The sequence below is a fragment of the Engystomops pustulosus genome, chromosome 4, assembly GCF_040894005.1.
Source record: "Engystomops pustulosus chromosome 4, aEngPut4.maternal, whole genome shotgun sequence".
In the NCBI taxonomy this organism is placed as follows: domain Eukaryota; kingdom Metazoa; phylum Chordata; class Amphibia; order Anura; family Leptodactylidae; genus Engystomops; species Engystomops pustulosus.
Window position 1 is genome coordinate 202,840,484 of NC_092414.1, and position 21,680 is coordinate 202,862,163.

General features: G+C 46.5%; 1 protein-coding gene across 1 annotated transcript; it reads left to right on the forward strand.

Annotated features, from left to right (window-relative positions):
- Positions 1–2,600: 2,600 nt before the first annotated feature.
- On the forward strand, positions 2,601–21,523 carry P2RY11 (purinergic receptor P2Y11). The gene is made up of 3 exons (XM_072149459.1): positions 2,601–2,699; positions 17,427–17,626; positions 20,221–21,523. The coding sequence occupies exon 3, from the start codon at positions 20,241–20,243 to the stop codon at positions 21,177–21,179; it is 939 nt and encodes a 312-aa protein (XP_072005560.1). The 5' UTR covers positions 2,601–2,699; positions 17,427–17,626; positions 20,221–20,240; the 3' UTR covers positions 21,180–21,523.
- Positions 21,524–21,680: the final 157 nt, after the last annotated feature.

A 21,680-nucleotide genomic window follows, 5' to 3' on the forward strand; every position in this document is an offset into this window, starting at 1 on the left:
CATTTTTATGAATGTATTTTTATTCAAATATTTATTTTTAAATCAAAGCAAATGAAAATATACATTATGAATTAAAGGGGACCTGTCACCTGTAAAAACAGCAGTTCCTAGTACCATAAAATCTGGCCAACCTCCAACCCACAAACCCCCTGGTGGAGGAAACCTCTAAGGAACCCATGGCTGAAGGATCGCCCTTCCTCTGGGCTTAGAAGGATAAAACCAACTTTATCTCATCATAATGCAGTAAATAGCAATATAACATGATACAAGATACACAATGTCAGGATCCAGCAAATAATGTACAATAAAGTTTCCTTAATTATACATGAAGTAGTTAAACAATTGTAGAGTAGTAATGATAGAAGGTGGGAGGGACTGGTTTCTCCATGGTCTTCTGGTGGAAAAAGAAGAGAGACGCAGGACAGGAAGTGACATCTACCGCTGGGTCCCACCCCTCTCACAGTACCACCCTAGACCCTACATCCTCTGCCCTCCGTATTATAGGCCCCCTCCATACCAAAGTTATGTCCCCCTTGCTTATGGTTCCAGGGGTGTCCAGACCTCGATGAATAAAATAATTAAATATTCTTTATAAATTACATAGCAGATGAGTTGGCAGCAATAAAACATAAACATGATCAAAGAAAATCACAATGAATATTCATGGAAGTCTGAATTTTGAATGATGCTCAAAATTGAAGTGCAAAATCTAATTTCATGCTGATCCGTCTTCAGGATATGAGGCTCAGTATGGTGTGTGGCCTCCACATGCCTGTATGACCTCCCTACAACACCTCGGCATGCTCCTGATGAGGCTCAGTATGGTGTGTGGCCTCCACATGCCTGTATGACCTCCCTACAACACCTCGGCATGCTCCTGATGAGGATCAGTATTGTGTGTGGCCTCCACGTGCCTGTATGACCTCCCTACAACACATCGGCATACTCCTGATGAGGCTCAGTATGGTGTGTGGCCTCCACATGCCTGTATGACCTCCCTACAACACCTCGGCATGCTCCTGATGAGGATCAGTATTGTGTGTGGCCTCCACGTGCCTGTATGACCTCCCTACAACACCTCGGCATGCTCCTGATGAGGATCAGTATTGTGTGTGGCCTCCACGTGCCTGTATGACCTCCCTACAATGCCCCAGCATGCTCCCGATGAGGCTCAGTATTGTGTGTGGCCTCCACATGCCTGTATGACCTCCCTACAACATCTCTGCATACTCCTTATGAGGATCAGTATTGTGTGTGGCCTCCACGTGCCTGTATGACCTCCCTACAATGCCTCGGCATGCTCCTGATGAGGCTCAGCACTCCCTACAACATCTCTGCATACTCCTTATGAGGATCAGTATTGTGTGTGGCCTCCACGTGCCTGTATGACCTCCCTACAACGCCTCGGCATGCTCCTGATGAGGCTCAGTATTGTGTGTGGCCTCCACGTGCCTGTATGACCTCCCTACAAGGCCAGGGCATGCTCCTCATGAGGCTCAGTAGTTTTAGTGACCTGCACATGCCTGTATGACCTCCCCACAAGGCTTGGGCGTGTACCTTATGAAGCTCAGTAGTGTGTGTGGCTACCACATGCCTGTATGACTTTTCTACAAGGCTTTGGCATGTTTCTTATGAGGCTCAGTAGTGTGCGTGACCTCTCTACAAGGCTTGGGCATGTTTCTGATGAGGCTGAGTAATTTGTATGACCTCCACGTATTCTGTATGCAGTACCTTTTGTATTTTCTTCTTCTCCAGAAGAGAAGGCCCTCTACCACTTCCACTTTATTGTGACTTTTTATAGGCGCCGATCCACTGACTCTGAAACAATTTTCTCCCACCATTCCCAAGCAATCAGTGCCATAACACCCAGTATTCGTATTAGGCTGCTTATTGTCAAGTGGGAAGTCCTTAGCTGCAGCAGGCAGTGCAGAAGTTACGGCAGCGATACCTTAGGCACTGTGTGGCCTAACGGATATTTCTTAGATTTTTTTACCGTCATAAAAGCCATAAAATCCTGAAGTTAGGTACCTAAATAAACCATGTGACTCAATCAGTGTTGGACTGGCCCACTGGAGGATTCTCCGATTCTTCCGTTCGCCAGTCCAATACTGATCAAGTCACATGGTTTTTTTAGGTACCTAACTTCAGGATTTTATGGCTTTCAAATACTAGAAAATCTAAGAAATATCTGTGAGCCGGGGGTCTAACACAATACAGAGGTCTGACAGAAGGCAACCAAAGTTGGAGGCTACTAGGGGTTGATGGAGGGTGTGCCCCATGATTATCTTATGTGGTGTGCCCAAAGAACTCCAGTCCTACACTGCAAAATCTGTTCCATCTGCCAATACTTGTAATACTGATGTTATGTGGCAGAGGGCCTTCAGACCCCCTCAGACACAGGATCCTTGGTGTGACTACTACTTGTGCCACCCAATAACATTGTATTGGCCATCGAGGGCAGCGGGTTCACAGACAGAAGTGGTGAGGACTGGTCACACGTCTCCTGATTTATTTATTTATTTTTTTATCTCTTGTTGTTGGTTCCTCTTTTCTGGGTCTGGCCCATCACGTGGCATCATCCTTCTAACCACATCTTCCCCCTCCTCCTCAATGCCAGGCGGCTGCCACAACATTCATGTCATAGAGCTGATGGCCTGAGCTTCTTTACATCTGGAGGAGGCGATGGACACATCATGAGGGTGAGTCCTTGTATGGTCGGCCATTATCACAGTGGTAGGATCTTTAAGCCTGACATTTCTAATCTCGTCACACCTGATTCAACTTTTTTAGGTAAAATTGAGTGACAACCAGTACGACAACTGTGGGGTGTTGACTTTTGTCTCTGTTGAAATGAATTAATCTCAGCTGCAGTGCCACATCCAGCCTGCGGGAACAGGTGGCGCTGTTTTCGAAAGAAAGCTGCATGTGTTTTCTTAATCTTAAACAATTTTTTCAAGATTCATGTATATAAGATTGAAAACTTTATAGCTGCAGATGGCGCCATAGTCACCGGGGGAGATAACACCTTGTCTTACAAGCAGATGGCGCCATAGTCACCGGGGGAGATAACACCTTGTCTTACAAGCAGATGGCGCCATAGTCACCGGGGGAGATAACACCTCGTCTTACAAGCAGATGGCGCCACTGTCACCGGGGGAGATAACACCTTGTCTTACAAGCAGATGGCGCCATAGTCACCGGGGGAGATAACACCTTGTCTTACAAGCAGATGGCGCCATAGTCACCGGGGAGATAACACCTTGTCTTACAAGCAGATGGCGCCATAGTCACCGGTGGAGATAACACCTTGTCTTATAAGCAGATGGCGCCATAGTCACCGGGGGAGATAACACCTTGTCTTACAAGCAGATGGCGCCATAGTCACCGGGGGGAGATAACACCTTGTCTTACAGGCAGATGGCGCCATAGTCACCGGAGGAGATAACACCTTGTCTTACAAGCAGATGGCGCCATAGTCACCAGGGGAGATAACACCTCGTCTTACAAGCAGATGGCGCCAGTCACCGGGGGAGATAACACCTTGTCTTACAAGCAGATGGCGCCATAGTCACCGGGGGAGATAACACCTCGTCTTACAAGCAGATGGCGCCATAGTCACCGGGGGAGATAACACCTTGTCTTACAAGCAGATGGCGCCATAGTCACCGGGGGAGATAACACCTTGTCTTACAAGCAGATGGCGCCATAGTCACCGGGGGAGATAACACCTTGTCTTACAAGCAGATGGCGCCATAGTCACCGGGGGAGATAACACCTTGTCTTACAAGCAGATGGCGCCATAGTCACCGGGGGAGATAACACCTTGTCTTACAAGCAGATGGCGCCATAGTCACCGGGGGGAGATAACACCTTGTCTTACAAGCAGATGGCGCCATAGTCACCGGGGGAGATAACACCTCGTCTTACAGGCAGATGGCGCCATAGTCACCGGGGGAGATAACACCTCGTCTTACAGGCAGATGGCGCCATAGTCACCGGGGGAGATAACACCTTTTCTTACAAGCAGATGGCGCCATAGTCACCGGGGGAGATAACACCTCGTCTTACAGGCAGATGGCGCCATAGTCACCGGGGGAGATAACACCTCGTCTTACAGGCAGATGGCGCCATAGTCACCGGGGGAGATAACACCTCGTCTTACAGGCAGATGGCGCCATAGTCACCGGGGGAGATAACACCTCGTCTTACAAGCAGATGGCGCCATAGTCACCGGGGGAGATAACACCTTGTCTTACAAGCAGATGGCGCCATAGTCACCGGGGGAGATAACACCTCGTCTTACAAGCAGATGGCGCCATAGTCACCGGGGAGATAACACCTCGTCTTACAAGCAGATGGCGCCATAGTCACCGGGGGGAGATAACACCTCGTCTTACAAGCAGATGGCGCCATAGTCACCGGGGGAGATAACACCTCGTCTTACAAGCAGATGGCGCCATAGTCACCGGGGGAGATAACACCTCGTCTTACAAGCAGATGGCGCCATAGTCACCGGGGGAGATAACACCTTGTCTTACAAGCAGATGGCGCCATAGTCACCGGGGGAGATAACACCTTGTCTTACAAGCAGATGGCGCCATAGTCACCGGGGGAGATAACACCTTGTCTTACAAGCAGATGGCGCCATAGTCACCGGGGGAGATAACACCTCGTCTTACAGGCAGATGGCGCCATAGTCACTGGGGGAGATAACACCTCGTCTTACAGGCAGATGGCGCCATAGTCACCGGGGGAGATAACACCTTTTCTTACAAGCAGATGGCCCCATAGTCACCGGGGGAGATAACACCTCGTCTTACAGGCAGATGGCGCCATAGTCACCGGGGGAGATAACACCTCGTCTTACAAGCAGATGGCGCCATAGTCACCGGGGGAGATAACACCTTGTCTTACAAGCAGATGGCGCCATAGTCACCGGGGGAGATAACACCTCGTCTTACAAGCAGATGGCGCCATAGTCACCGGGGAGATAACACCTTGTCTTACAAGTAGATGGCGCCATAGTCACCGGGGGAGATAACACCTTGTCTTACAAGCAGATGGCGCCATAGTCACCGGGGGAGATAACACCTCGTCTTACAAGCAGATGGCGCCATAGTCACCGGGGAGATAACACCTTGTCTTACAAGTAGATGGCGCCATAGTCACCGGGGAGATAACACCTTTTCTTACAAGCAGATGGCGCCATAGTCACCGGGGGGAGATAACACCTCGTCTTACAAGCAGATGGCGCCATAGTCACCGGGGGAGATAACACCTCGTCTTACAAGCAGATGGCGCCATAGTCACCGGGGAGATAACACCTTGTCTTACAAGTAGATGGCGCCATAGTCACCGGGGAGATAACACCTTTTCTTACAAGCAGATGGCGCCATAGTCACCGGGGGGAGATAACACCTCGTCTTACAAGCAGATGGCGCCATGTTTACAGCAGAAGAAATCACATATGGCCCTTGGGGTAAGGGTCTGTCCTCCCTGTGCTTCCCCAGTACCAGTGCTGTTAGGATTATTTATCTGGTAACATATTTGGGCTGTTCTGCGAGTAGAGAAAAGCTATAAATATCAGCCTCTGCCCATTTCCTACCCACATCCTTCCATAAAATGTATGTAAAGTTCTCAGTTCATAGACTTCTGCACAGATTCCTGCCCATAATACCGCCATACTACTGCCCATAATACCGCCATACTACTGCCCATAATACCGCCATACTCCGCTCACACAGAACCGATACATGGAGTGCAGAATATATAACAGCATCACTAATGACTGACACTGTCTCACACACTAGTATCAGTCAGTGACACAGACATTAGTGGCATCTAGTACCTCACAGGGGATGATCTGTTCTGTAAGGAGGAGGACTTCAGCGACTTTTCACTGCTGATACCACCGCCAGATGTCTTCATGGTCCAAATACAGGCCCCCCGATAACCCCCACAGTCTATATATAGCCCTTCATCACCCCCCACAGTCTATATACAGCCCCCTCATTTGTGTGCAGCACCCGCATAATTAATAAGCATCCCCACTCACAGTTTATTTACAGTTCCCAATACTTACCTCCCTGTTCCAATGCCGATGGCATCTCTCTTCTCCTGGCACTTCAGTTGGGTCGCATGTCTGTGCACCATTGCGGGCAGTATGTGATGACTTCATCATACGCCGCCTGGGACCTCCAAACTGTACAGAGCAGGGCAGACACACAGGTCTTGTTTGCCCCGCTCTGCATGTCAATGGCACCTTTGTCTTAACACTTTTTACTGCAGGTCCGTACTGCTGGTGGGCAATTTGGGCAGCTGCCCGAGTCACCCACCCGGATGGCCAATGGTGGGGGCACTGAGCACTTGACCAGTTTGTCACAGCTTTTCGCCGGCCCTCTGTCCACATATGCTTTAGCTGTATAATACACTGGCCACATAGTAGCAATGTATATAGTGTAAAGATGATATCTATATCATTTTGGTCTGGGAGACCTTCATGTGTTTTGCATACTGTATGCAGCTTTCATATGTCTTGCACCATAATGCCCTGACTGGTGGAGGCTGAAGCGATATGGGGGTTCTTCTTTACCTCTCTCACCAAGGATCTTATCCCACGATTGCTTAGTTAGGCTGGGCGGCCAGGTCGAGGATGAGTTGTAGTTGTCCCAGACATCATCCTTTAAAGGATTATGGAGGCCACTTAGGAACCTTGAGTGCTGCAGAAATTCTTTTGTAACCTTGGCCAGATCTGTCTCTGTGCTCCTTGGGCAGTTCCTTAGACCTTATGATTTTCATGTGCTGTGACATGCACTGTGAGCTGTGAGGTATTATATAGTCTGGAGTGTGCCTTTCCTAATCAAGTCCAATCAGTTTAATTAAACACCGCTGGACGCCAATGAAAGAGCAGAACCATTTTGTCACGGCGAGGACGCCGCCGCCTCGTCACGTGACGTGGGGTGCAACTGTACGGGTTAATTTAGCCTACTCAAACTTGCGCTCACCTTTCACTCAGGACACAAATTGAGCCTAAATCACACCTCATACAGCTCCAGCACCAGAACCAGACCCGCTGCCACCACTTATTGCATTTATACCGGGACCAATAAGTATCCCACTCTACATCAACTCTTGCTCTCAAGCAGTCAGCTTGTCACACTCAGCACTTTAGCAGTCACACAGCTAAGCACACTTCACAAGGCTATGAGTTCGCAGAGCATACAGGGACCAAAATTAAAGTGAAAAGCTTTAATTACAAAAAGTTGATCAGTGCATAAAAAGATATTAAAAACAAAAGAATTACAAAATAAAATGACACACAACACGGCAAAACAGTTATAAAATAAAAAGGGAGAAAAATAACAGAAACTTACAAACTTATAGTAAATCCTGATCCCTGGAGGTGGGAGAAATAAGGGACACACTCAGCTTGTCAAGCAGCCCCCAAAATGTGAACACCAATTCTTGGATTTCATATTGTTTTATAACTTCTCAGTTTGGTTCAGATTTCAGAACCTCCCAATCATTAATTAGTCCAGAGGGTCATTCACGATTGGGCAAAGTGTTAATGAGGGGGGAGAGTCCAGGAATAATTAAACAGTTCTTTGTTTCCAAAATGCTAGATGCAGGGGTGGGGGTAGGTGCAGAGGAGAGGTGACCAAATGGCTTTTGAGGTCACCAGAGAACATTCTGCAGGTCAGAGTTTATCAGGTTGTAAGGATGTCCAGGATGTTGTAAATGAGGCCTGGACGCTTCAATGGATGCTACATATTTCAACCAAGTTTGTAATTGCCCAATAGATCAACAAATCTTACACATTCAAGAATAGTATTTCCTTGACACCTCCCCCTTTCAAGATTGGGCAAATTTGAAATGACCCACGCCATTTTAAATTTTCCCAAGCCAATTACCAATAATACATAGCAGAAGTTCAGTACCATAAAAATCATTGCCATAAGATGTGAATACCTGTGCACATCAACCATCTGGCCCTTTGTCCTGTGTATAAGGCCAAGTAATATCTCCCCTGGTCACTTGTACACTGCTGTGCTGGGACCCCCTGCTGACTTTATGGCTTTGTGCTGCAGAAACACTAAGTTCTGTGTCCCCTCTCCCAAGTGTGAAACGTTTAACCCTCTCCCTGCTGGATGAAATACCAATGTAGTTAAGTGTAGGACTACTGTACCCAATTACATTATGCTTTGGTTTTCCAGCTGTACAGCTATTAGGGTTCCTCTCTTTACCATTTATACTACAGGGATTAGGTTGGACCACTGACTGAACGCTCTCCTCAGAGTCCCTATGCCCCTGCTCCCCTTTCTGATCGCTCCCCAAAACTGCACTGGCAACACTCATCACTGGGAACCCGACCTCACTGTGGACCCCAGTCTCCTCTCTCAGCACTGGTTCTAGTGTACACGCTGTCTTTGGCTCATAGACACACTGCATCTCCCCAGTCTGAGTAGAGGCATCTTTGTGGCTCATGCTCTGAGCCCTACTCATCTTGACACCTCTGGTCTGCTCTAGGACCTCTCCTTGAGTAATGGCCTCCACCAGATCCACACTCAGGACCTTAGAGCTTTGAGGTGCAGATTCAGAGACTCCATCTTGGCAGCCTCTCACACCCTTCACCATATCTGCTGACTGCAGGGTTATCTCTGGGGGCCCATTTACCACCCCCTCCCTCTTAGCTTCCTCATACTGGGACACCTCTGGTTCTGGAGCAGGCATAGCCTTGCTCTTGCTATCCTGTCCTCCTTCCCAGACCAGTCCCCTTGGGCTTCTGCCCATTTTCTCATATGATTGTTGTACATCAGGCACATACACAGTTGTCATTTTTCCCAAATCATTTCCCAACAATACATCCACAGGCAATTCTTGTGACACTCCCACTTGTCTGATACCTCTACCAGAACCCCAGTCCATAAAAACCTTGGCAACGGGCACTCCTGGATGGCATCCAGTTATCCCCTTCACAGGCAAAGTCTTTTCTGGAAGGATGTCCTCAGGGTTTATAACCTCAGGGCGAACCAATGAATAACTTGCCCCTGAGTCTCTTAATCCCTGGGTGACTCTATCACCCACTATCACAGTCTGCATGTGGTGCTGTAATTTCTCCATATCACCAGAAAGCAGCATGACTACTGGTACTGTAGAGTAGACAGTTGCCCCTCTCTCTGGGCACGCAGACCTCAGATGACCCACTTTGTTACAATTAAAACATTTGCGCATATCCCCCTGATTTATAGACTCCCTCAGTGTAATGTTCTCACCCACTTTGGAGACAGAAGGTTGTGATGTTGTCCTGGCTTGTTTCTCCTTCCAGCTGGTGGACCTTTGGGGGGAAGTTTCCCTCTTTGCTTCAGGCATCCGGTTGGCGGTGTAGGAGTCTGCAATCTGCGCAGCTTCATCCGCAGTTTTAGGCTCCCTGTCACAAACAAACTGTCGTACATCCACAGGACAAATGTGCAGAAATTGATCTTTTATCATGAGATCCTCCAGGTCCTCACGGCTGTTGACAGAAAGTCCTCGGGTCCACTGTAGAAAGGTAGTCCGTAAGTTGCCTACTGTATCAGCGTAGCTGTCAGTTGGTCCTCGCTTTACGCTCCGGAACTTCTTGCGGTACACCTCTGGAGTTAAGTTGTACTTTTTAATCAAAGCAGCTTTTATAGCATCATAGTCCTCATCAAGCTCAAGAGGAAGGTCAGCAAATACTTCCAGGGCTTTGCCTCTTAGCCCTGGGCTCAAATACTGTGCCCACTGCTCACGGGGCAGATGGTATTGTCTGCAGGTCTTCTCAAAAGATCGCAGAAAAATGTCCAAGTCCCCATCCTTGTCCAGTACTGGAAAACGTTCTTGACGAGGTCTTTTGGGGTCTACATCTTGGGATTGGGGTTGCACAGAATTGATACCCCTTTCAATACGCGCCATTTCCAGCCTGAATTCTCTATCAGCCTGGCGCTCTGCGGCTGCTCTCTCCTTCTCTCGCTCTGCGGCTGCTCTCTCCTTCTCTCGCTCTGCGGCTGCTCTCTCCTTCTCTCGCTCTGCGGCCGCTCTCTCCTTCTCTCGCGCTGCTCTCTCCTCTCGCGCTGCGGCCGCCTGATTAAATTGAAGGATAAGCTGCAGGCGCAGGCTAGGATCACATTCACCTAGCTGCTGTAGGGCCATTTGTAGAGACACATCCATGCCTTCCTGAGGGCTCCTGCTGTGGGTAGCCTCAGGGGAAACTCTTCCAGGATTAATGTCCATATCTTGGCTCCCTTGAGCCGTGCCAGATCCTTGCTCTGCATCTTGCTCCATCAAAGCACAAACCAGCAGCTCTTTGGACTTGTCAGCCGGGTCGATACCTCTCTGCTCACAGAGGTGGACTAGAGCCTCCTTGCTCTGTCTCTTGTAGATGGTTGCCATCACTGAGTGCAACCTTTGCCAAATAAAAGATAGAAAAGAAAAACGGGGAAGGGAAACTGTTTGCACGTGTGTCTTAGAACAGCACTGATTTGGTCCGTGTAAAACTAGGGTACTCCTCGCAAGGATTCCACTAGTCCTTAAGTGCAGGGGTTAGTTACTTAATCCCAACACTTAATGCTCTGACAAAAATGAATTTATCCCACCGCTGCCACCAATTTGTCACGGCGAGGACGCCGCCGCCTCGTCACGTGACGTGGGGTGCAACTGTACGGGTTAATTTAGCCTACTCAAACTTGCGCTCACCTTTCACTCAGGACACAAATTGAGCCTAAATCACACCTCATACAGCTCCAGCACCAGAACCAGACCCGCTGCCACCACTTATTGCATTTATACCGGGACCAATAAGTATCCCACTCTACATCAACTCTTGCTCTCAAGCAGTCAGCTTGTCACACTCAGCACTTTAGCAGTCACACAGCTAAGCACACTTCACAAGGCTATGAGTTCGCAGAGCATACAGGGACCAAAATTAAAGTGAAAAGCTTTAATTACAAAAAGTTGATCAGTGCATAAAAAGATATTAAAAACAAAAGAATTACAAAATAAAATGACACACAACACGGCAAAACAGTTATAAAATAAAAAGGGAGAAAAATAACAGAAACTTACAAACTTATAGTAAATCCTGATCCCTGGAGGTGGGAGAAATAAGGGACACACTCAGCTTGTCAAGCAGCCCCCAAAATGTGAACACCAATTCTTGGATTTCATATTGTTTTATAACTTCTCAGTTTGGTTCAGATTTCAGAACCTCCCAATCATTAATTAGTCCAGAGGGTCATTCACGATTGGGCAAAGTGTTAATGAGGGGGGAGAGTCCAGGAATAATTAAACAGTTCTTTGTTTCCAAAATGCTAGATGCAGGGGTGGGGGTAGGTGCAGAGGAGAGGTGACCAAATGGCTTTTGAGGTCACCAGAGAACATTCTGCAGGTCAGAGTTTATCAGGTTGTAAGGATGTCCAGGATGTTGTAAATGAGGCCTGGACGCTTCAATGGATGCTACATATTTCAACCAAGTTTGTAATTGCCCAATAGATCAACAAATCTTACACATTCAAGAATAGTATTTCCTTGACACATTTCAAGGAGGATCAGATGAATATGGTCAGCACATGAGATGAATATGAGCGTCACAGCAAAGGGTCTGAATACCTTTGACTAAGTGATATTCCAGTTTTTCTTGTTTAATAAATTGGCAAAATTATCTACATTTCTCTTCTGTAAAGATGTCATGCAGAATGTACATTAATCTTACCAATTGGCTGCAATGAAACAAAGAATGAAAAATTTAAAGGGATCTGAAAACTTTCCATACCCATTGTATATAGTAGCAAAATAATACTGCCATACACTGCCCTAACTGTACCAACATACAGTGTCCAGATGATACGTAACAGAATACACGTAGCCGGAGGTTATGAAGTACAGGCCCAGTACATAAGACTGTCGTCTCCTTCCTTCCAGGAAACGTCCGCACTGATAATTCCTCTATTTAGCGGGACGGGGATCTCTGAAATTTATCTCTCTTTTATCATTCCCCCCCCCCTCCCCCCGTGTCCTTGTTAATCTTCCCATAATCCTGTGCTGGCGGCTGCCCACTGACAATTCTTAAATTTGAAAAAAATAATCAACGTTATATGCAAAAATCCAGAATTCCTAGAGATTCCGGAATAGAGAAGAAACTCATATAACAAGAGCACAGTGACGTGTAGGAAGGAAACTCGGGAAGGTTTTTCCTGCCGTGACTATCGCCCCACCACTACCCACAGCAATACGTGACCTTTAACACCAAGCCATGGTCTACACGGTTACTGATCCGAGGTTCATTTGATTAAAATGTGAACAGATACTTGGATAAAGATGGAGAAGAAGTGCGGTACAGAGCAAGATACACAACGCAGGAGACATAGTAGTGATGGGTCGTTCGCAAACAAGCCGGCACAAAGAGCCGGCTCATTCGCATGAACGACTTGAGCCGGCTCACCTCAGTGAGCCTATAGTTCACTACGCCCCGCCTCTATACGACTCACCATGCCCCCTTTAAAAATCGGGTTAAAAGTGGAGTGGCGTAGGGTGACTGACTGGCCTGCAGCTCCCTATTATATATTTAATAAGGAGCGGTTCAGGAGCCAGAAGAGCCGGTTCTTTTTAGCGAGAGGAGCCTAATGAGCCAGCTCACTAAGAAGATCCAGAATTCCCATCACTACTTTGTAGAGGTTAAAATCAGAGATTAGTGCACCCGACCTTTGTGTTTGGGGTTCACTTGCCTCCACACAACCCCTGGCCAATCATGGCCATGGTTAGTTGCTAGTGGCGTCAATTTGCAGGACCTGGCAATAAGTCTGGATCATGCGGCTGAACCCCAACTCAAACTTCAGGTTCACTCATCTCTAGTTACATGACTGCTACCTTCCAACAGGTGGCACCAGTACTGGATTATAATATAGGCCGCTAGGGCGGTCAGCCGAGGTCCAAGGTTTCTAGGTGGCCCATAATCTCCTCCACCAATCGCCAAGTTTGATGCTGCCCTGTAGAGATAATAGAGAGAAGGACCTACAGCCAGGAAATCCTCAAGCTCTCAACACACACACACAGACATATACACCCACCGGCCACTTTATTAGGTACACCATGCTAGTAACGGGTTGGACCCCCTTTTGCCTTCAGAACTGCCTCAATTCTTTGTGGCATAGATACAACAAGGTGCTGGAAGCATTCCTCAGAGATTTTGGTCCATATTGACATGATGGCATCACACAGTTGCCGCAGATTTGTTGGCTGCACATCCATGATGCGAATCTCTCGTTCCACCACATCCCAAAGATGCTCTATTGGATTGAGATCTGGTGACTGTGGAGGCCATTTGAGTCCAGTGACCTCTTTGTCATGATCAAGAAACCAGTCTGAGATGATTCCAGCTTTATGACATGGCGCATTATCCTGCTGAAAGTAGCCATCAGATGTTACAGGGTACATTGTGCTCATAAAGGGATGGACATGGTCAGCAACAATACTCAGGTAGGCTGTGGCGTTGTACCAAGGGGCCCAAAGAGTGCCAAGAAAATATTCCCCACACCATGACACCACCAGCCTGAACCGTTGATACAAGGCAGGATGGATCCATGCTTTCATGTTGCTGACGCCAAATTCTGACCCAACCATCCGAATGTCGCAGCAGAAATCGAGACTCATCAGACCAGGCAACGTTTTTCCAATCTTCTACTGTCCAATTTCGATGAGCTTGTGCAAATTGTAGCCTCAGTTTCCTGTTCTTAGCTGAAAGGAGTGGCACCCGGTGTGGTCTTCTGCTGCTGTAGCCCATCTGCCTCAAAGTTCAACGTACTGTGCGTTCAGAGATGCTCTTCTGCCTACCTTGGTTGTAACGGGTGGCGATTTGAGTCACTGTTGCCTTTCTATCAGCTCAAACCAGTCTGCCCATTCTCCTCTGACCTCTGGCATCAACAAGGCATTTCCGCCCACAGAACTGCCGCTCACTGGATGTTTTTTCTTTTTCGGACCATTCTTTGTAAACCCTAGAGATGGTTGTGTGTGAAAATCCCAGTAGATCAGCAGTTTCTGAAATACTCAGACCAGCCCTTCTGGCACCAACAACTATGCCACGTTCAAAGGCCTCAAATCACCTTTCTTCCCCATACTGATGCTCGGTTTGAACTGCAGGAGATTGTCTTGACCATGTCTACATGCCTAAATGCACTGAGTTGCCGCCATGTGATTGGCTGATTAGAAATTAAGTCTTAACGAGCAGTTGGACAGGTGTACCTTATAAAGTGGCCGGTGAGTGTACATACATATGGACCTTTGAAGATTCTGCATAGGTCACCCAAAGGTCCTCATTCTGCAGAACCCCTCCTTTTCTAAGTAGTTTGATTCTAATATCATTTAAAGGAAGTCATTAGATTTGTAATGACCCACAATTTTCATACCACTCAAGACCCGTGGACGACTTAATCCGCCTCTTGGTGGCGCTAGAGGCTCGGCTTTCCTCTTCTTAGATTGTTTGGACTATGGCAGATCCCATCAAAACCCTGTGATTATGTCTCAGCATTGGGGAAGGGGTGAGGAGCAACTAGCTAGATGCCTTGGCACCCGAGGGCTAAAAAGGGCGGGATCAGAATAATAGCCAATCGTGGCCATTCCAGCAGGAAGAGAAGGGGAAGGAGTGAATATGGTCCCTAAAGTCTCTAAGGAGTCACTAAGGTCACAGCGTAAAATAAATAGCTCTGATAGATGCACGGGATTATATAACGTATGTATTTGAATAACTTTATTGATCCAGTATAAAAAGTACACGGAAGGCACAATGCTGGGATTATGGGTAAATATTTAATCGTCTCTTATACAGGGTGGGGGTAGTATAAGAGATGAATCGGGGTAAAAAACGTGACCTGAGGAGAACCATGAACCTGTGAAGAAATTCATGGGCATGCCCAGCTAAGTCCAAACTTCATGTTCCTCTTAAGGGGGTTTTACAGGAATATGGGGCACAGGGTGAAAAAAAAATCATATACTTCCAGTGTTCAGACCAGTTTCAAGGGGTCACAGGACCACCTTTATCCAACAAGTGGCCTCCGTAGACATAGGACTTCACGTCCTGTGAAGCTTCCAAGGAAGCCACACTCATTGGATGACGTAAGTCCCATGACCCCTGTTACAGTTACACAGTTCCAATGTGTCTCCATGGTTGCAGACTACATACAAGCCCTGTGTAGTCTGCTCTTGCTCTCACATGTGCTGCTGTGAATCTACACAAGAGAACCCCACTTTCCTATCATGGCCTCTCTGTTCTTATTATGGCATTGTTTACTTATAATACTTAGCATTGGTGAACGGCATATACATATTTATTCAGTAAGCTGCCCCTAGTGGTAGGGGTAACTAGAAATGTATGATTATCACTATGTTATGGGAATTGTAGGGCAGATTAAACCTGCCATGGTCCCTGGGCTGTATGATTATTATAGCCCCTACAAGTCTGGAGTCACTTCCTACATCTAGAATCAAGTTTCTTGGAGAATGGAGGATGTGTCCCTTCTGCTGCTTTCAATCTGTGGTTTCAGGACCTTCTAAGGTCCTGAAATGCCTCTCGTGTACATGTGTATGGAGAACAGGAACATATATATGAGGATTTCATTGGTGAAGGACCTTCTCAGTGGTAGGTTTGGGTGGACATGTGCCCCCCTAGAGGTCTCGGTTCCCAGGCCACCGCCCAAACCGGTTGTGCTCCTTTCTTTCTCACTTGGTAGCCCCCAGGCCTGTACTTTAACCCTGTATTAGGGACAGTAGCAGATGAAGGTGACTAGAATGGCTGTTTCTGTTACCCCCTCTCCAAGGGTAGAGCAGGAGATATCTCCACACCTTTCCATCACTGGTGGACATCTGGTTTCCTGTAAGAAGCAGTGACATGTGTGGGAGTAAACACTGATTGCTTGGGGGAAGGGGCCCAAAAAAGTGAGAGCAATGTGAGGAATTTAACCCCGCGCTGGAGTCCTGGCCAGACCTCCTCTTCTCATAGTCTCTCCTGTGTCACTTTGTAATGCAAATTCAGGAAACGAATTGGGATCAGGAGGGTCAGACTGGCACAGTGCGGGCATTGTGTGTATTGTGCCACACTAAACATGGCGTGTCACCCAGCATCTATAGGTGGAGGGTTCACATACTTTATTATTACTCCTTACTTTTGGTTTAATTTCTCTAGAGTTTATTATAGCATTGTTTGATCTATGATCAGCGCCGCCGGGTATGATGGGTAATTCTACAACAGTCTCCCCAAGCTAAGCATTGATCAAACTCGGGAAAGGGGAGTGGGGGGCGGGGGCTGCTACCTCTGTGCAACACAAAAGGAAGCGGGAACAATACAATCTGAAAAGAAAAATAGTGGCCATGCTGATTTCCTATTATCAGATAATTACTGGGGGGGCTTCTGGGGAAAAATTGCTGATTTTTGGTGTCATGCTCCACCCCCTCAGCCATAATCCACCGAACACATCGACCGTTTTTGTTGCCAATCACGGCACAGATTTAATTTTCACAAGAATGTTAAATATCTGCTGTGAATGATTGTTATGTTCGGCCCACTCATGACGTATATCTTTTTAAGAATTCATTTCTTCCATCTGAGCCTCTTGCCTCAGGCGGCTTCACCTGTAGCAAGATGCGGGGCGGAGTTACCTGACACTTAAAAAGAGCGTCTCTTCACACCGGATGTCGGTATGGGTGTGAGACATTGCACATAGAACTCACTTACTAAAAAATAACCTGACAAATTACTACTGGATGGGGCGGAGGGGGCGCCGTTCTATATCTCGCCTCAGGCAGCAGAGAGTTTAGGTTCACCCCTGGGGATGGGGGTGTGTAACATTTTATAAATTCCTGACTTCCTACCACTACCCACGTAAATAATACATTGAATATTATATATTTTCCCCCAGATGCTGAATTTTTCAGCAACAGCGCCACCCTTATCTATAGGATGTGTCTGGTATTGCAGCTATTTTTGAGCCAATCCCTGGATCCGAATAAACGAGATGTGACCACCAGAGTCGGGGGGATGGCTCAGTGATCATGTGCACAATGAATGTGACGCACAAGAGAGCTACCACTGGAGATGTGTGGACCCTTCACAGAGATAAATTTGGCTTTTTTCTTCTATTTTGTGCCAGTAAGTTTTTTTTTTTTACTTTTTTATTAGAAATGGAAACCCCCTCTAAGCTGGATCGGTTTAGGCCGGCGTTAGGATATAGTAAGACCAGGAGAACCGGCCGCCTTATGTCATTAATATTGGAGACTTATTTCCCCTTCCGAAACAGGACATTAGGAAGAAAAATTATAATATGTTTTTTTTTTTATACATTTTTATGTTGTTTACACCAGTTTTATCCTTCAATCACTTCTTTGGTTATGATAGAGAATTATTTTGGTTCATGTGTGTCTGGCAGGAGGGACCCCATGTGTACAGAGGAGGAGGAGGATGAAGAGGTGGAGGAGGCGGTGGGTGAGAAGACTACTGGAAGGGGGAGGAGAGGAACCAAACTCACAAGAGCACGAGGAGGAATGTGCTGAACTCAAGCCCAAAGAAGCTTCAAAGAGTCAACTGAAACAAACCCGCAGCTCTGCAGGAGGAAGCGCCAGGACCCAGGTAAGTTGGTTTGGGTGGGAGTGTCATGGCCAGGGTGCAGAAGTGATGTCTGGACAGTGATCCTGACAATCTGACATGTTGTAGTCTCTTCCATCCAGAGTATCATCCAAAATAATACACACAGTGATGTCACAGTACAGGGATAATACACACAGTGATGTCACAGTACAGGGATAATACACACAGTGATGTCACAGTACAGAGATAATACACGCAGTGATGTCACAGTACAGGGATAATACACGCAGTGATGTCACAGTACAGGGATAATACACGCAGTGATGTCACAGTACTGAGATAATACACGCAGTGATGTCACAGTACAGGGATAATACACGCAGTGATGTCACAGTACAGGGATAATACACGCAGTGATGTCACAGTACAGGGATAATACACACAGTGATGTCACAGTACAGGGATAATACACACAGTGATGTCACAGTACAGGGATAATACACACAGTGATGTCACAGTACAGGGATAATACACACAGTGATGTCACAGTACAGGGATAATACACACAGTGATATCACAGTACAGGGATAATACACACAGTGATGTCACAGTACAGGAATAATACACACAGGGATGTCACAGTACAGAGATAATACACACAGTGATGTCACAGTACAGGGATAATACACACAGTTATGTCACAGTACAGAGATAATACACACAGTGATGTCACAGTACAGGCATAATACACACAGTGATGTCACAGTACAAAGTAAATACACACAGTGATGTCACAGTACAGGGATAATACACACAGTGATGTCACAGTACAGAGATAATACACAGTGATGTCACAGTACAGGCATAATACACACAGTGATGTCACAGTATAGGTATAATACACACAGTGATGTCACAGTACAGGGATAATACACACAGTGATGTCACAGTAAAGAGATAATACACACAGTGATGTCAGAGTATAGGGATAATACACACAGTGATGTCACAGTACAGAGATAATACACACAGTGATGTCAGAATATAGGGATAATACACACAGCGATGTCACAGTGCAGGGATAATACACACAGTGATGTCACAGTACAGGGATAATATACACAGTGATGTCACAGTACAAAGATAATACACATGGTGATGTCACAGTACAGGAATAATACACACAGTGATGTCACAGTACAGAGATAATACACAGTGATGTCACAGTACAGGGATAATACACACAGTGATGTCACAGTACAGAGATAATACACAAAGTGATGTCACAGTACAGGGATAATACACACAGTGATGTCACAGTACAGAGATAATATACACAGTGATGTCACAGTAGAGGGATATTACACACGGTAATGATTTGAGCACACTTCTGTACGTCCAGTTAGGTATTGTTCTTCTATTTTAGTAGATTTTCCGTCTGTCATTATTCAGTATGACTTCATGCCCTGCTACACAGAGGTCCTTGGTATATGGGGCAACTGGGCCCCAACGCTGACACGACCACGTGTCTACCCGTGGACATATCCTAAATTATATATAGACACAAGGGACCACTGTAGGATACAAGCTGCCATGGCATCACGGCCTACAGCACTATGCAGCCTGTGTAGTAGTAAGGACTAGGCCGCACAGACAAGGAGCTCTGAGTAGAGCCCTGTATTTTAAATGAGAGGTGACATGTTACTGCTTCTACCAGTCACATCACATATGTCATCTCTGGAAGATCTATCTGATTCATGACATCACATATGATATTACGGCCGCTGCCATGTCATCACTGGGAGATCTACCTGATACATGACATCACATATGTCACCACTAATGGAGATCTACCTGATACATGACATCACATATGTCATCACTAATGGAGATCTACCTGATACGTGACATCACATATGTCACCACTAATGGAGATCTACCTGATACATGACATCACATATGTCATCACTAATGAAGATCTACCTGATACATGACATCACATATGTCATCACTGGGAGATCTACCTGATACATGACATCACATATGTCATCACTAATGGAGATCTACCTGATACATGACATCACATATGTCATCACTAATGGAGATCTACCTGATACATGACATCACATATGTCATCACTAATGGAGATCTACCTGATACATGACATCACATATGTCATCACTAATGGAGATCTACCTGATACATGACACCACATATGTCATCACCTGGAGATCTACCTGATACATGACATCACCTATTATATTAACCAGTGATTGTTATATATCATATATGATTACATATCAAGGCCTATAATATAATATACTGTAGGGTTTTACTGCTTCATTTACTCTTCATAAACAACACAGTAGCGTTGGGCATTTTCGGGTTGGTTTTCCTGTCCTCAGAGTAGTGTGATACCATAGGAAATCCTGTGTCTGTGTTGTAGATGGGTGTGTGATGACTACAAAGCTGCGTAAGCCGTTTAGCAGGAAGCCGCATGCAGCGTATGGCGGTATTATTTGCTCCGTGTGGTTAGGTAGTTGGGTACATGTGTGCATGCGGGGAGCTCTTTAAGGATCTCCATATGTTGATGTATCTGTTATTCATGGTCTCCTCTTGTTGTACCCTCCACGCAGGACTCCTTCTCCATTGACACATGGAGACCACCAAGTGTAACCACTCCTTCTCTCACGTCCAAGTCAACTTCCTGGCTCCGGTCTACGGAGTAGAGTTCTTCCTGGCTCTGCTGGGGAATGGGTTTGCCATCTGGTTACTGATACCTAGAGGATCCAAGAAGAGCCACGCTGGCATCATCTTCTCCCTGAACCTTGCAGTGAGTGACTTGGCCTATGCGTTGTCTCTTCCGCTTCTCGTGGCGTACTATCTCATGGGCAAAAATTGGATTTTCGGTGTTGCCCTGTGTAAAATCGAACGTTTTCTGTTCAATTGCAATCTCTATGGAAGTATCTTCTTCATAACGTGTATAAGTGCCAACCGCTACGTCGGAGTGGTGTACCCATTCTACGCCAGGGGTAATGTAGAAAGTAAGCACGCCAAGGTGGCCAGCGTGATTGTATGGCTGATAGTCGGCACCATCTCAGCACCCGTGTTTAAGTTTTCGACAACAAAGGATGAACCACCTGTGACGGAGTGCATCGGGACAGCTCTCCATAGTATGCTGCCCTCATACCTGCCATACAGCCTGTTCCTTGCCGGATTCGGATGCGGCCTCCCATTCCTGATCACTCTTTTTTCATACGTCGGTATCGCAAGAGCAGTATGGAAAAGTCATGGGCTCGAGTCAAGAGATAAGAGGAAGGTGGTCACTATGGTCATCGTCGTGGTGGCCCTTTACTCCATCTCATTTCTACCTTACCACATTCTGAGGAACATCAACCTCATTAACAGACTGAGGCCACCGTCTTGTGAGTGGTCTTCTTCTATCCACTCTGCCCTTCAGGTAACCAGGGGTCTGGTGGCTTTGAACCCTTGTATTCATCCGCTCTTATATACGTCAGTCATGGACAACGTTAGATCAAAGCTTGGTTACCGTCAGGGAGATGCAGACCAAAAATCTGAGGACATCCGACTCTGATCCCGGAAAGGAAGAGATGAGAAGCTAACGCCAAACACGCGTCTGAGGACCAAGCAACTGGTTCGAAGAGATGGAAGTTGATCATACGATCAATCAGGAACAAAGTCGTGCAACCAAAGTCAGTAGGAGGCTTGTAAAACGGCCGTATGTATGTATTACTATGGTTCCAATGCTCGCTATATACAGCTATATGTGGCCAGACTGGGAGTTGCTGGACCTTTTTAGACATCAAAACTATATACTGTGGACTCTGTGTTCATCATGCTCACACTAATCTTGAATTTATATTTAATAAAACTGTTTGCATCTACTAAAGCTCAGTACATGAACTAGACATAAAAGTTATAAAATTGGGTAGAATTTATCTATATGTGTGATATTTCAGATTCCCTTCAATAGAGCTGAGCTGTAATACCAGGCATGGCCTATAGACAAGTGTGGCGCTGTTTATGAACGAAAGAACAACCCGAATAATTACAGTCACTCATAAACCCCCCCCCC

Bases quoted from the DNA above. Each gene is read 5' to 3' on its own strand.
- P2RY11 (XM_072149459.1), top strand. From the start codon at position 20,241: ATGGAGACCACCAAGTGTAACCACTCCTTCTCTCACGTCCAAGTCAAC.